At 33.7% G+C, this 18,136-nt stretch overlaps 1 protein-coding gene across 1 annotated transcript in view; it reads right to left on the bottom strand.

Annotated features, from left to right (window-relative positions):
- Positions 1-1,080: 1,080 nt before the first annotated feature.
- LOC138697646 (uncharacterized) overlaps positions 1,081-18,136 on the bottom strand; it is a 75,984-nt gene continuing 58,928 nt past the window's right edge. The window contains exon 2 of the mRNA XM_069823077.1: positions 1,081-3,350. Coding sequence (XP_069679178.1) covers positions 1,435-3,339 — 1,905 coding nt within the window. The 5' untranslated portion in view covers positions 3,340-3,350 and the 3' untranslated portion in view covers positions 1,081-1,434. The remainder of the gene's footprint in view (positions 3,351-18,136) is intronic.

An 18,136-nucleotide genomic window follows, 5' to 3' on the forward strand; every position in this document is an offset into this window, starting at 1 on the left:
TAGGCCTATACATATGGATATGCATGTCAATAATGTTATATAAAGCCGATATTACGCATTCTGATGTGTATATCTGACCAATGGCATTCTCTCATCAATGCAAGCCAGCCAACATAACCACAAGTTAACCAACTTCTAACAATGGACGTGGTAATCTGGTCAAATATACACGTAGCTTATAAGTTATTGAAAGTGATTGTACTGAATTTCTGAGCTAGTTAGACACGATGCATGAAGAAGAAATAAAATTATGTCACGGGCTACTTGCTACAAAATAGACGACGAAATAGTTTTATGAAAACAACAGAAAGAATCTAGTAGGCTGTGACCGAAAACGACAACAGCAAAGTTAAAACTTTGGTAACTTTCATGTTCCCATTACCGTGCACCGGCAAGCTTCTCTTTAACTGTGAATGCTCACATTTAAATATATGTACTTTAAGGGATTAGGTACAGCTTACAGCAGTAAAATTTTCGGAAATATTCAAGATTTTTTCCTCCATTACTGTATCTTGTACAACAATGAAAATTGGTATGTATGAAACATTGTCCTTCTGCTATATGAAAAAAAATATATTTTTGGGATTTAAAAACAATTATTTATATATATATTTTTTAAATTCAGAATGGTGGCAGTTCACTGTGCAATGATGAAGCGTTTCCCTCATAGCCCATAAACTTAACTTTTTCAGGTTCTTGCTCTTTAATTTTATTGCTGAAACTCATGTTTACAATATCATGCTCTTTCAACTACATTCCTTAATAAATAATATTTTGTTATTTTGTGTTAGAAGAAAATACTGATATTTGACCATTTTTTAAAAATGAATTTATTTTTTTATCAGACCTTCTATTAAAGGTAGAGAAGTGATCTTGCATCATATTGTAGATATGACATGCATAAATACACACAAAAAATTTCATCACAGAATGTTGTAGGCTATAGTTTTTGAGTTATGTGGGAAACGCTTCATCACTGCACAGCGAACTGAATTAAAAAGTGCAAATATTTTTTTTTAAATCGTAAAAACATTCTTTTTTTCATATAGCAGAAGGACAGTGTTTTACACATACTAATTTTCATCATTGTACAAGATACAGAAATGAAGTAAAAAAATTTTGAATATTTCCAAAAATGTTACTGTTGTAAGCTGTACCTAACCCCTTAACAATTTTTCCGTTCTCGTTGTCGTTTCCGTTCCCGGTTTATTGCGGACCAGGCTTTAGCAGTACAGTTGGCCTGGTCTTTATGAGGATCGGCCTACCTGTTCCTTTTCAGCTTTTCCAAGTAACTTTGGAGATAACAATTCAACTTGTTTATCGGACATTTCAACACCTTGTGTGTGTCTGGAGGACGCAGAAATGCCCAATATGTGAAAGAGGTCACATGGTGAAGTATACTTGTGAGGATGTGCTGTATGTAAATGAAGAGATTCACAATCGAGTGCAACTGACCTGCTCTTCATAAGGATACTTTTTTCTTTCCAGCTTCCTAAGAAATTCTGGAGACGCCAGTTGAGCACGCTTGATCGCACACCTTAACAACCAGTTGTGGAATGAGACTGCGCCTGGGAAGCGCATAAGTATCCACATTGTGAAAGAGGTTACGTAGTAAAGTATCCTCTGTGTGAAAGTAAGCGCGGATGAAAGTCTGGGTGTGTAGATGTCCAGAAGGCCGCAGAGATACAGCAGCGACACTTCAAATGTCACGCCTGACACGTAGAAACTTATTCCTTCTACTATGCAGCGAGTCATGTGTTCCCAATCACGCGAAACTTCGCGCAGATTCGGCTTCACCCAGAAATGAATCATATCGCGACTTCTTTGGCGTACAGACTCCAAATCCCCGTTACAGAAGTTGTACCTATCTTCTATACCCAAAGCGTATCCCAGGCAACGCCAAAGATGGACGAAACACTCCATATCCTCGTCTGTTACACCGTGAGCACCGAGTCTTTCAGGATATAGAATGAAGAGACCCACAAAGCCAAACTGGGTGATCGCCATGTCCATTTGATTCACGAATACTCTACTCTTCCGGAAGCCGATAAAGGGACATTGGCTAGGGCCTGGATAGGGACAAGATGCTTGGAAGTCATTTTGAAGTTCTTTGTTGAGAGGACTCCAAACAGCGGCTTCACTGCAGATGGTACTGGAATTCCCTGCAAGTGTGAGCTTCACAGCAAGATCTTCAGATGATGTTGCATGTAGTCTCTGCCTCACTGCTTCATGCATCGCTCTAACAGTTTTCAAATTTTTGTGACCTTCTGTATCAGTCTTCCAGATATCGTCCAGATACCAAGACCTGACCCTTGTCACAGTGGAGAGATATCTCCTGAACGATTTGAAAGGAGTATCTGATTTACCTGTGAAAATAAGCGGCGAAAGACCATCTGGAAAGCTGAGTAACATAAAAAGAGAAAGCATTTCAGCAAACACAAGACCGAAAAAGTACTTCATTGCAATAAACTGGCCCCTACAGAATTTTTTCATATCAAACCACTCTGGTTTGCTTTCCATGGGAAGTCGGGAGTCCCCACAAACATGCATGCCTTCCAACAGTATATTCAAATAATTAGGCAACTGTTCATCTGACAGACTTGAGTATGAGGAAACACTTCCAGGAGCATCACAAGGAACTATTTTGCCCTCAGTTTTAGAAATGTCTGAATCAGGTTCGGAAATCTCGGTGAGTATCTCATCAGGAGGTTGTAATTTCTCCGGTTCGAGATTCATTTCTATTATTTTATTTAGTTTAGCGCCACTTGAAGATAGTGCAAGCTTTGTATCTACTTCACTAAATGTGTTTTCAATGTTTTTAGTTTCCGGATCAACAATGTTACCTGGAATGTCGTCACTTACATTTAATGTCGGATTTTCGTCCTCGATATCCAACGCAACTGATCTTTCAGAAGATGTAGGTCTAGTTAATACATTGATTCCACATTCTCCCTCCTGGATTGACATATCTACTGCATCCGATGTTTCCTTTATATTTGAATCACTGCGGTTGCTTTCGGCACAGATATCAACCTCTTTCAAAGACAAAGACACTTTCTCCGGAGAATTTTGGGAAAGGTCACTGTCTTCATCATCGCTCTTATTAAGATTACGTACAATTTTGTGTTGCGTTGGTTTAACATCCACTATATTTTCCATAATTGAAGGAGAAGCATGATTTTTGTTGTTGGTTGGTGACAGTGAAAACTGATGTTTCTCTTCTATGCAATTTTTAATGTTGTTCTCTGAGATGATCTGAGTTGTTGCAGGCTGTATGACCGTGTCAGGTACTGTACCAATTATCCCGATTGGGCATAATTTGATCTTTACTGCATCCATTTTCTCTCAACCTGTAAAAGAAATTAACAGTTTATAAATCTGAATGTAATTCACGTGAATAATAGAGTCAGTCTGTATATTGATTCAGCAACACCACGCACAATGTGATCCCTCTTTGGAGACAGAACTCACACAGATTAGTTTCAATATATTTTTATTTTGTCATTTCTCTTTCAACATAAAGAGATGCAAAATTCAAAAATTTATGTAGAGATCAGATAAATATAAAAGAAACAAAAATTAAAGACTATTTGCCAAGCAGCGAACATAACGTTAAAAATTAAAGGAGATTAATTTAAAATTCAGCGGTGAATAAATTTTACTTGATAATTCTTAAAAGTACAAGAATAATTATCACGAAGTTGACATGTACTTTCTCATTACGAATTTTTCATGTTTCACAACAATTCAGCCGCTTTATTTATTTAATTTTAATTTATTTAATTTTATTTATTAATTTAAATTTAAATATACAGAATAAAGAATATAATTACAAACAAACAAGAGAAATAGAAATAAAAATAATACAAGCAGTATAAAACAGGAGATACAGTAGTATTAACAAAATTTGAGACCGAATGAGCAGCGCTCGTGTTCGGTCGCAGTTCAGATATAATATTAATAGGCCTATAAGAGAATATGAAATAAAATAAAAGAGGAAATAGAATTAAAATTATAGTTACAGAAATTATATAATACAATATTAATATAAGAGAAATATAGAAAATAAAAAAATAATAACAATAAAAATAAATAAGTAAAATAAAATAGGAACTAAAATTTAAATTGCAGCGGCAATGGAATTATATAATATAATATTAACACTAGAGAAGAATAATATCGCACGTGAAAAGTAGGACTATATATATATATATATATATATATATATATATATATATATATATATATATTTCAAAATTATAGAATACAAATATAATATAGGTTGATTAATTCATACACATAGGCTATAAATTTATTTAATCAAATTGAAGATATTAACACGTTTGTAATTTTCTTGTTATATGTTAGTAGGTTACATGTTAGATGTTCAGGGTGTAATTTAGTTAAAGCATTGTACAACCGAGGGTCAAAATTAATGCTATGCTTTAGACCAGCAGATGTGAGACATTTAGGTTCTACTAATGTTAAATTAATATTTCGTCTTGTGTCATAATTATCTGTCTGTAATACAAACTTATTATGATTTTTATGATAACATTTTAACAAATTCATTGTGAGATGTTTACCATTATTATAATGCAGTTTATTTTCTTGAACTAACATTAGAAAAACATAAAAAACTGAACTCATTTAATATATACCGAAATAAGTAGAACATATTTTCTCTGGATTACACACTAAAAGCCATCAATTAAAACACTTCTTTACTTAACTTACTTTATTTATAAATTTTTGAATGTAGATAATTATGTTATGTAATATTCATTTTCAACAATTTCCCACGATAAACTTCGTATATCGTATTAATTTCTACTACTAGTTTAAAAAAAATCACTTGCTTAAATTTATAGAATATTGTAAGTTATCATTTCCTTATTATGAGATGATGTGTTACTTTCCACAAAATAGCAAACCTTACGACCACTGAAGTGAAAGTAACATAACATAACATAACATAACATAACATAACATAACATAACATAACATAACATAACATAACATAACATAACATAACATAACATAACATAACGCGTAATAGATCGACTATTGATCAGATTCTTTGTATTCGACAGATATTGGAGAAAAAATGGGAGTATAAGGGTACAGTACATCAGTAATTCATAGATTTTAAAAAAAGCATATGACTCTGTTAAGAGGGAAGTTTTATGTAATATTCTTATAGAAGTTGGTATTCCTAAGAAACTAGTTCGATTATTTAAAATCAAGATGCATAAAATTAAAATGCGTATCAGTGAAACGTACAGCAGACCCAGTTTCTATCTGATACTTTTCCAATTCACTGTGGGCTAAAGCAAGGAGATCCACTATCAACTTTACTTTTTAACTTCGCTCTAGAATATGCCATTAGGAAAGTTCAGGATAACAAATAGGTTTGGAATTGAAAGGGTTACATCAGCTTCTTGTCTATGCGGATGAAGTGAATATGTTAGAAGAAAATCCACAAACGATTAGGAAAAACACGGTAATTTTACTTGAAGCAAGTAAGGAGATAGACTTGGAAGTAAATACCGAAAAAAAATTATGATTATGTCTCATGACCAGAACATAGTACGAAATGGAAATATAAAAATTGGAAATTTTTCCTTTAAAAAGGTGGAAAAATTCAAGTACCTTGGAGCAACAGAAACAAATATAAGTGACACTCGAGAGGAAATTAAACGCAGAATAAATATGGGAAATGCCTGTTATTATTCGGTTGAGAAGCTTTTATCATCCAGCCTGCTCTCGAAAAAGCTGAAAGTCAGAATTTATAAAACAGTTATATTACCGGTTGTTCTGTATGGTTGTGAAATTCCGACCTTCTCTTTGAGAGATGAATAGGTTAAGGGTATTCGAGAATAAGGTGCTTAGAGAAATATTTGGTGCAAAGAGGGATGAAGTTACAGGAGAATTAAGAAAGTTACACAACACAGAACTTCACGCATTGTATTCTCCACCTAACGATTAGGTACATTAAAACCAGACGTTTGAGATGGACAAAGCATGTAGCACGTATTGGTGAATCCAGAAATGCATATAGAGTGTTAGTTGGGAGGCCGGATGGAAAATACCTTTGGCGAGGACAAGACGTAGATGGGAGGATAATGTTAAAATAGATTTGAGGAAGGTGGGATATGATGGTAGGAACTGGACTTATGTGAGGGAGGGAATGAATCTCCGGGTTCTTTAAAAGCCATTTGTAAGTAAGTTTGGAAGATCTGGTAGTCATGGAAACAGTTCTGTTCACACACATAATATTATTTGTGCGAGATCGTGCGTATTTGCTTGCTTTCCGCACAAAACCAATACGCGGTAAGTGTGAAATACCACATTCAGTATTCCCAACGTAACACGCATAACAATTTCCCTCTTCTTACCGCTTAAGCGCCATATTCATTTTACTGCTTTAGGCTTTTAACATATTATTTTTAGAGACGTTTAACATATAATAATTATAAATTGGAAACTTACTACTGCAATTTCACCTAAATTACACTGTTAATTATTGTTTTTAAATATTTGCAAAAATTAAGTAAACTCTACAACGCCACAAAAGTTACTGCATTTGTAATGCAAGTAACATTAAGGAAGCCGTGAAAAAATCAACAAGATTCCAGATGCCGATGTTATTAATGCAATATGTTATATAAATAATGTTGTTAAAATATTAAAATGAAAAATAAATCATTACATAACCTTACCGTTTGTTTTAAATTCGCATTTATAGACTGGGGGAAAAAAAAAACAGACGTATATCACGGCCTGCTGGAATATAGTAAACACAGAAAAACATTTTATAGCAACAATGTTGAAGATAGATCTTTTTGTTTTTAAAAGTTGCCGTCATTGAACAGAAACCAAGATGGAGATTTCATTGCAACTAATTAAAAATTCCTCTTTCAGTTATGTAATAAACGATCTTCGCACAAAATAATGTACGATACACGAGCGGTATGTTTGTTTTCATGTTCTCGGAAATTAAAAAAGCTTTTTCAATCTTTTCCTCGAACATGAAAACATCAACATACCGCTCTTGTAACGCATATTACTATTTCGTATAGCAAAGTTGTAAGTTATAGACGAGACTATCCCTTAACGACTTAAATGTATCAGATAATGTGAGAGAATTGTTGGTCTGAATCTTGTTGACGGTTAGGTCAAGGAGAGATGTGGGACTATGAAGTGCCAGTAATGTAGGGGAGTATTCTTGCGCAACATTCCTTGTAGCTCAATGACTAACTCACAGCCTTTCACTCCCTAGGCTGTCCGTCTCTCAGAATGCAATGCCAATGCCATAATCAATTCACGTAACATAATGTTGAGCTGTACATTCGCTGAACATCTTCTGTTCGGCGTATTTTGTACGATCCTAAAGTGGATTTATCTTGTAATATATTGAGCCAACAGTGTTGGCCAGCATTGTTGGGGATGACAAGTTGAGATATTTGAACATTAGTTCATCATGAAAAATCTGGCCAGCCCAACATACCGAGAATAATAATAATAATAATAATAATAATAATAATAATAATAATAATAATAATAATAATAATGTTTTATTTTCGCTGGCAGAGTTAAGGCCATAAGGCCTTCTCTTCCACTCAACCAGTCTTAATCAATACAATACATAAATTTAAATTACAAATATTTACACTACACTTAAAAGGTTCTTCTCCAGCAACATTCTTCACTACATATGTATTTAAATTTAGATAAATCTATAAGGTAAAGTAGTAACTTAATTTATGAGCTAATTTAATTCAATGAATTATAATTAATTTAATATTTGAAATAGCTAGTAAAATGATGAAAATTAATTTAATATAAGCTTACTAGGACTATGTTACAGAGAGAATATATATATATATATATATATATATATATGTATATATATATATATATATATATATATATATTTCTATAATGAGAATATTAATATAATTGCCATTAGAGTTTTTGTAAATCTATTTAGAGAAATTAATGATAATAATAATAAGAATGGATAGATGTTAGTTTCATTATAAGTAACAAATATCAATCAGCAATTAATCTGTTAAGTAAGAATTTATGTAATTTTGACCTAAATGAAGTTATTGTCCAACAACCCCTTATATCACTCGGAAGCGAGTTCCAATTTCTAGCAACTGAAACTGTATAGGATGAAGAATATAAAGATGTCTTGTGGTAGGGTATAATGGGTAATGTTAAAGTTAGGCCACGTAGAACCACTGAAAATTGTCTGTTCCATGCATATGACGGACGAATAGGCGGCTTTGTCAATTTTTGTAGATTACTTTTGCGAAGTAAGAAAAAAGTGATACTCCGTAAGAAAATTTGGGAAGTGAGAAGTTTTCTTGCTAAACGCCGTCTGGAAGGAGCTATAGTTTATAGTTCCTTAATGAATGACTTATAACCACAAAGTGGTTTTGATAATTTTATGTGAATTACTTTGTCGACAGAACCAAACAATGAGAGACAACTAAAAGCACAAAGTTCATCAGCGCAGATACTCGGATAACAATCTCCGCATACGATTTTCTAGTCAGTACAACACTGCTGGCCAACATAATTGTCTCAACAGTGATAATTATGTCGGCCAACGACTCAAAAAATGTGCACTAGTATTTATTTTTATATGAAAATTGTAGGGCAACATGTTGGTTTGTTAGTTATATATAATAAAAGTAATATAATACAGTTATATGAACACTTTTTAATGATTGAATAAAATTAATAAAATCGGTTAAAAACCATACATGTTTCGGAGCAATGCTCCTCCATCTTCAGTGATAGTACCACGACTGTAACAGGAAACATAAATTGTGTAAAGTTCGTGGTAAATAATAATTTTACAAAGATACATAATCTAAATGTCAGCAATTGTTGAAAATAAAAATAAAATGACCTAAAAGTTGTTTAGTTCAAATGCATATTATACGCTTAACTACAATTAAATTGATTGAAATAGTTGTTTAAAAAAGTTTTTTAAAAATACAATATCATATATATATATATATATATATATATATATATATATATATATTGAGTACAAAACATATATGAATTAGTGTGTAATATTAAAATTTTAACATTGCTGTTTGTTCATTTTAATATTACACACTATTCGTATATTTTTTGCACTCAATATAGGCCTATATTAGATATTGTATTTTTAAAAAACTTTTTTAAACAACTATTTCAATCAATTTAATTGTATTTAAGCTTATAATATGCATTTGAACTAAACAACATCTAGGTCATTTTATTTTTATTTTCAACAATTGCTGACATTTAGATTATATATCTTTGTAAAATTATTATTTACCACGAACTTTACACAATTTATGTTTCCTGTTACAGTCGTGGTACTACCACTGAAGATGGAGGAGCATTCCTCCGAAACATGTATGGTTTTTAACCGATTTTATTAATTTTATTCAATCATTAAAAAGTGTTCATATAACTGTATTATATTACTTTTATTATATACTAGCCGTACCCGTGCGCTCCGCTGCACCCGTTAGAAATAAATATAAAGCAATTACATAATTAAAATAGGACATTTGATCCAGGGAACATTCGTGTTTAGTAGAAGGATAAATCGTTTATTATGTTACTTAATTTAAATCGCATTAAAAAATTAAAATGCGATCATTTTGATCCAGAGACCACTCATTTGGTCATAAAAATTAGTTTAGGAAATACAGAAAACGAATATACAGAATAGCCTATCAAGTTTTCTGTGCATAAGAATCTGTTTTAATCTTACCTGTCCTGGATTCACTCAGAAGTTGCTGTGATAACATTATAGCATTATGTCCATCTAGAGAAACTACACTTTCTAATGGTGAAATAGTAATTAATTATACAAATCGGTTAATTTAGCTTCCGATATTACTTCATACAAACACATAAACATTATCTGTAGGCTATCTTTCATAGCTTTCGATTGTTGCTGTCCAAGGCCCCTTATAGACGAAGTCATTTGTTTTTTAATTCATTACACGGCCTTAGATGGCAGTTATTTTAATTTTAAAACTCATTTATCTCAATAAATATCAGTCCTATCAAAATTTTGCAAGGAGTAAAACGTATCGCAAATTAGTTTTAAAGAAACTTTAGTTATGTAACATTTTTCACAAAAATCAATAATAAGCGAGATATTTCGATTTATTTAATTCAGGCCCCCTTATAACCCCACTTTTAAATAATGTATTTTTAATGCCATATCGCCTAAAAATCTAAGTTACAACGAACTTAATTTATATTCCAATTTTCATCGAAATCCGTTCAGCCATTATCGCGTGAAAAGGTAAGAAACATACAGACAGACATACAAACAATAATTTCAAAGACGCGATTTTCGGTTTCAGGGTGGTTAATTATATATGTTAGGACCAATTATTTTTGGAAAATCGAAAATTACCAGAAAAATTTCGGCTACAGATTTATTATTAGTATAGATAACTATCTTACTCACGAACACTGTTGCATCTGACCTAACTTATATAATGTTGGTTTGTGTTGGAAAACTTGTTGTGTATGAAGGTAAACCCACTTTAAGTAAGACATATATTTGAAAGTTATCACCTGAAAAAGTTGGGGAAATTTCAAATGACTCAAATAATAAATATTACCTACTAAAGTTGAAAAAATTACAAGCAAACATATATCGCGAACTAACTGGCGAAGCTGATTAAGTTCCCAAATAGCATGACAAGGTTTATTGAACAGCGAATATGAATTTAAAATGTACAGAATGTAATAATGTAATATGTAGGAGGTATGTAAAGATTCTGTAAATTACTTATCCTAGTTGTAAGCAATGCAATATATTACAAACTGTATTGCATATTACCTGATGGAGCTGATTAAGACACTAGCATTTACAAGGCATAAGGTAAACTAGGGTCTGTTGGACAGTCGGGCATGTTGGACACTCTGTACTTTAACGTGTAACCTCGCCACTTGTGGGCACCACATTCTGCTAGAAGTCAATGACGGAAGTAGCCACGAGTGGCTACTTCCGTCATTGACTTCTAGCAGAATGTGGTGCCCACAAGTGGCGAGGTTACACGTTAAAGTACAGAGTGTCCAACATGCCCGACTGTCCAACAGACCCTAGTTTACCCTATTATCCGGCAAAGTTGAATTATAAGTAGCATTTTTACTGTGTAATAGTCTACCTAGAAGAGCTGTAAGGATTCTGAGTTGCACGTTTGCTGCATATTACCCGATAAAGTTGCAAAAATTCCAATTATAACATATAAGGCGTTTAGTTGCAAAATCAGATACATCACTAAAACATATTTTTTCAGTATGAAGGAAAAACGTTTGCAAGGAACCAAGGATTTGCAACCAATACTATTCTCTCATCATACAAATCCATGTGATGTATCTGGCTTTGGAGCATAACAGTGCTATAGCAGCTGTAGAATGATATGAAGATATGAACTATAACATTAACTCATTTAAAAAAAAAGTGATGTATCTGATTTTGCAAGTACATGTCTCATATATTGAGTACTAACTGGCAAACTTGGGACGCTCATAAATATAATACGCTCTGCGTACTAGGTGACAAAGCTGGCATGATTCTTAACAGAATACGTAGCCTATGATTTATGGGAAAGTTGGGATAATAATGAGTTGTACATATACTCGTGGTCTACTGGAAACATACAACCAGGGGAAATTTGAAAAATCCTGAATATCACATATATTGAAAATATATTACTTACTTACTTACTTACAAATGGCTTTTAAGGAACCCGAAGGTTCATTGCCGCCTCACATAAGCCCGCCATCGGTCCCTATCCTGTGCAAGATTAATCCACTCTCTATCATCATATCCCACCTCCCTCAAATCCATTTTAATATTATCCTTCCGTCTACGTCTCGGCCTCCCTAAAGGTCTTTCTTAAATCTTTGTTTGTCGGTATGTGAAGTATTAAAATGTGTTTTTATGTTTTATAAGTTGGCAATCATAGTCACGATTGTACAGTGGAGACCTATAGGCCTAATTGTATCGAATAGTATGATCACAATAACAAAAGATACACTATATAATGCTATAGGCATATATTGAAGATTGCTATTATTTTTATACCCTTACAACAAATAAAATATATGTAATACACTTAATTTGTTGTTTAAAAACATAAACAATGATCGACTTTACTCCGCAATATTTTAAAATCGATCTTAAACTAAAAATTCAATGGTGATCGACTTTACCCTATTTAAGCAGGTAACTTCGATCACAAGTCAAATAAAAAAAAACAGTTTTTTATAGATTGTAATTCAATTCTTGTAACGTGCCTTTATAAGTGAAGGATATGACGACAAAATGATATTGTCTGAGGAACTTCGCTCCATTGCATAACCTCAATATCATTAAAAAATTGCAAAATTGTGATCGACTTTACCCCGTTCTACGGTATATGGCCACTGGCGTGGGGTAACGATCTGGACTTGTGCTCCGGGCTGTGTTTAATATTCTTATAATTCTGCCAGAGTCCATTTATGACACAAAATTGTTCCATTTCTTTCTCTACTGTTCACCTATTTCCCAATCAATTGTCAAATATAATTTTTCTCTTGTGATAAATATTTCGCTTACATCTGATTTCACTTGTCGCTGTTCTAAGTGAAAGGAGTAAACATATTTTTAATTCTACGAGAATTTCATTTTAAGGTATTCCACTTGGGGCTGTTTACATGTTTGGGCTCTTTCTCTTGTTTTTCCTTGAGCATAAGGTGAATAGCAGGTATTTCTATGAATAGCTCTCGCACTCATTTCGCTATTAGTACAAGATATATATAGCAGCGCAGCTGAAACGATGTCCTTAAACAATATTAATATTGCGATACACAGGTATGTCGAGAGTATCAGATGGAATGAACCGTATTTACACGCCCGGATATTGAACTTCGCTGCAGCCAACATAGTTTCCATGGAGAGCACATTCCTGCAAAAATTAAAAGGATGTTGCTGTTATTGCTTCAAGGTCTCTAGTGTATCGCCAATGCAAGCTGTCCACCTTGAACCAAATGTCTAATCTATACAGCCGTTTTGCAACACTAAAATACCGAAGTAACATGTGTATTTATCTTATACAGAGAGTGATTAGCGAAAGTGAAAGTGATTTATGTGAAAGAAAATTAGCACAACAATTTGAATGTAGAAAAATCTAGATTAATTCAGTTTTAAAACCGAAAAAAAAATTATAGCCGAATGGAATTCCACTGAAAGACCGTGAAAATGGAGAACTTAAAAATGGACTTCATATGTTGAAGGATAGTCTTTACAGAATGAATTACACTGCTCCACCTATTTAGTAGAATGCGTTTGAGTCTACAGTAAAGAAAGTAGCAAAACAGTACAACGTGGTCTATTGTTATGACGAGAATCAAAACCCCGCATACTGATAAGGCATCATGTCACAAACACTTTTGCGTCTGAGTATTTCTGACAAAGTAAATATTATTCAACGACATGAAAACGGCGCAAATATTAAGGATAATTGCTGGAGAGTTTGAGGTAATATTTATATTTGTTTATTTATTCATTTATTTTATTTATTTATTTATGTATTTATTTATTTACTTGTTCATGTGTGAGGTACACCATTACATGTAAAGAAGTGCTGTGGCATAAATATGCAGTATATCATATCATTTATTTATTCATTTATCCATTATTGCTTTATTTATTTATTTATTCATATGTGAGGTACACCATTACATGCAAAGAAATGCTGTGCAATAAATATGCAGTATATCATATCATTTATTTATTTATTTATTTATTTATTTATTTATTTATTTATTTATTTATTTATTTATTTATTCGTGTGTGAAGTACAACTTTACATGTAAAGAAGTGCTGTGGCATAAATATGCAGTATATCATATTTATTTATTCATTATTGTTTTATTTATTTGTTAATTTATTCATTACTGTTTTATTTTTTATTCATCTATTCCATTATTTTGATTTATTTATTCATTTATTTATTATTGTTTTTTATGGATATATATATATATATACAGGGTGTTTCAAAAATACGGGGCATAATTTCAGGTATGTATTTCCCACATGTAGACAATCAAAATAGTTCATTACAACATGTGTCCGGAAATGCTTTATTTCCGAGTTATGGCCTTCACAACATTGAAATTCACCGGAACGTTTTTCTTTCCGCAGGTCGTTGCCGTCAAAGGAGACATTAAGAGGGCACTCTGACAGTTCATGCCGAGGCGAAGGTTACATTCAGTGTTGTGTAGGCGTTAGACTGTGCGACATGAATTCAAATCAAGAGCTGGCAGAGATACACTTCATGTACGGTAAGGCGGACGGCAATGCTGCGCTGGCTCATCGTTTGTACCAGGAGAGGTACCCACTGCGACAATGTCCAGATCGGAAGACATTTGTACGTCTCCATTACCGTCTGTGCGAGTATGGAAAATTTAACTCTCCTGATTTGGGAAGGGGACGACCAAGATCTACAACTCCAGAAGTACAGGAGGAGATTCTGGAGGCTGTGAACATGACTCCTTCTATCAGCACACGAAGGGTAGCGTTGCAAGTCAATGTTCCTCATACGACTGTCTGGAGACTGTTGAAAGAGTATCAATTGTATCCTTATCATTTGCAACGTGTACAGGCCCTGTCACCAGCAGATTATCTGTCAGTGGTTCTTGCAGCAGTGTGATGTAAATCCGAACTTTCCTGCCATAGTATTATTTACAGATGAAGCACAGTTCACACGAGATGGCATAACAAATTTCCACAATCAGCATGTATGGGCGTGTGAAAACCCACGTGCAACTGTTCCATCTCATCACCAGGTGCGGTTCTCCCTCAACATGTGGGCCGGTATCATTGGTGATCGATTAGTTGGACCCCATGTACTTGTAAACAGACTTACGGGGCAGGCGTGCACAAACTTCCTGGAAAACACCATACCTCATGTTTTATAAGACACTCCACTGATCAATCGTCAACACATTCACTTCTTGCATGATGGCGGTCCTGCACACTTCAGTCGTACGGCTCGCCGGTACTTGGATCGAAGGTTTCCTGATCGATGGATAGGTAGAGGTGACCCAATTGCTTGGCCTCCATGCTCACCTGATCTGAACCCTCTCGATTTCTACTTGTGGGGCCATTTAAAATCATTGGTTTATTCGTCTCCGGTGCCTGATTTGGAATCCCTTCGGAATCGCATTGTGGCATGTTCTGAGGACATACGCAATACTCCTGGAGTTTGGGATCGTGTTCGCAGGTCAATGAGACATCGATGTGAGGTCTGTATTCAAGCAGGAGGTGGACATTTTGAACATGTTCTGTAATGACAACGACCTGCGGAAAGAAAAACGTTCCGGTGAATTTCAATGTTGTGAAGGCCATAACTCAGAAATGAAGCATTTCCGGACACATATTGTAATGAACTATTTTGATTGTCTACATGTGGGAAATACATACCTGAAATTATGCCCCGTATTTTTTAAACACCCTGCATATATACTAGTGGCTTGTGCAGCAAATGCTGCTAAGTTCATTAGAAGTTCAAATTAAATTTTTTCAAATTTATTTCCAATGAAGAATACCAGACATTCTGGAAGTTATTTGCTTCCATAATAATGAAACATACCCCTCTGAATGGTTTTCTTCATGCTAAATACTTTTTATTTAACCTATACATCTTCAGTTCTTGACTTCCAATGCGAAAACGCAAGTAACAATGTCAGAACGATCAGTCGGTTCTACATGTGGGAGTGAAGCAATAGTTATTTAAGGTTATTGTGGATTGTAGGTTAGTTATGAAAATATCCTCTCCTCTCTCCTCTCTCCTCTCTCCCCTCGCGCCCTCTTCTCTTCTCTTCTCTTCTCTTCTCTTCTCTTCTCTTCTCTTCTCTTCTCTTCTTCCTTTCCTTTTCTTTTCTTCCTGTTTTCTGGTTTTTTGCCTTCTTTCTCCATTCGCTTGCTTTCTACGTGATTCTCAATCTCTCCTACTGTATCTTAGATCCTTGTCATTGTTACAAGTTTCATATTCAATCTCTACATTCCCGTCAGCGTCATCATCAGCATCATCATCTGAACTTTCATCTATGATCTGCAGAGTAGTGGATCACCACGTAAGTTTTCATCCAGTGTTACTTTATTAGATAAAACACACTTAAGGGAATAAATAAACAGCACTAACAAAAATTTTTCTATTAATACTATTGATGCGTAAATCTGACGTACACTTCCAAATAATTATATCTCATAATCAGTTGGCCAAGCGTGTAAGTTGCAACCTGCTCTCACGACTGCTATATTAGTCAGCAACTGAAAGACGGAGGCATAGCTAGAAGAAGGAGGTGCTCTCTCGGCGGAAAAAGTAGTGATGATCAATTGTTTAACCATTATACGTCAAAATTATGTACGACAGAAGTTTTAAACAATGGCATTACTTCCTTGTGAGCAGGAAGAAAACCACTGTTTGATTTCCACATATCCTACAAGTTTAATACAAGTAGTGTTCAGTTCATAACAATAACCTTAGTATCTCGTTATCATTATATTACTTCTCCTCAAATAATTATCTACAGTCAGATGGAAAGAAGTTTATGAGATTATACGTTCTTGTGCATAAAATCGAAACTTCAAATTGATGTTAAAGGCATTCCTAATTTATAGTCTCAACAAATGTTGACGCAACATCCGTCGATCGACCATGCTGTTACGTAAGTATATTATAGAAATAAAGATCTAATATAAAATCTTCTTTCTCTGCGCCTACTTACTTAAGGCCCCAAAAGGTTTCACTTTCATTTCATCAGTATACCATTATGTATTGCATTAACTATAATAATATTTCATTTTTAATGGTAATAATGTCAACAAACATTCTTAAGTTTTGTAGTTCTTAATATCGAATACACAGCTGTACTCGGAAAACTACAGACCAGAGAATCAGACTTATAAATTATTTTTATACGTTATCAAAAAATTACACAAATGAAGATCGACATATTGGCATTATGATGTGAAAGAATGTGACCCATCTGAACTCTAAGTATGTCAGCAATCCTGTAGGTCATAGCCTTCGTGTAATATTCTATTGTTTATTGTAGTGTTTTTTTGTTTTATTCTGATATGCAATTAATTAGTTCTCAAAACTGACGAAAGATGGATTTTGTAAAATAGAAAAATGATATAGGAAAATTGACATTTCACTGAAAACTACTATTTTTCTGAAAAACTTTGGGTTCCAAGCTTCAAAATGAGGGGTGATTTATTAAAATCCGTTCAGCCGTTTTCCCGTATTTTTTCATTACCAGTTCTAATTATATATATATACTAGTGGCTTGTGCAGCAATTGCTGCAAACTAAGTCCATAAAAAGTTCAAATAAAAATTGTTCAGATTTATTTTCAATGAAGAATACCAGACATTTTGATAGTTATTTGCTTCCATAATAGTGAAACATACTCCCTCTGAATGTTTTTTTTTTTTTTTGCCAAATACTTTTCCTTGAATCTATCCGTCTTCAGTTCTTGAGTTTCAATGCAAAATCGCTAGTAACAATGTCAGAATGATCTGTGGGTTTTTCATGTGGGAGTAATTTCGGGTCATTGCGGATTGTATGTGAAAATTAAGAAAATGTAAGGTTTGTCATACTTTGAACAAAAGACTTAGCATCTTGGTATAGCTGCTGCATGTTTCATGAACTACCCTGAAATGTATAGGGCAGGATCACTTTTTCCCACTAAGAGATCTTGCTGAGGTAATCAAGAGACTACAAAATCTTGTAGGCCTCCTATTTTATCAGTAAGTAATACCTTTTGGTCTTTTCTTATGAATTGTAATGTTTTGCGTTTCTTCCAGGCAATACTGATCTATCAATACTGCTGGATTAATTTGTGTAACAATGAATGTTATTTCGTATATTTTCTGTAATATAGGCTGTTGTAAGGAATTTATTGCTGAGATGTGGAAAATGAGGCGAATGATATGTCAGAGTTGTAGAATCTTATATGCGCCCTAAATAAAATTGTCCATCGTAAATCGTTAGCAGCTTCAGTGTTTCATTTGTTGCTGGTTGCGGGAAATAAACTTACTC

The sequence above is a fragment of the Periplaneta americana genome, chromosome 4 (genome assembly GCF_040183065.1).
Source record: "Periplaneta americana isolate PAMFEO1 chromosome 4, P.americana_PAMFEO1_priV1, whole genome shotgun sequence".
In the NCBI taxonomy this organism is placed as follows: Eukaryota; Metazoa; Arthropoda; class Insecta; order Blattodea; family Blattidae; genus Periplaneta; species Periplaneta americana.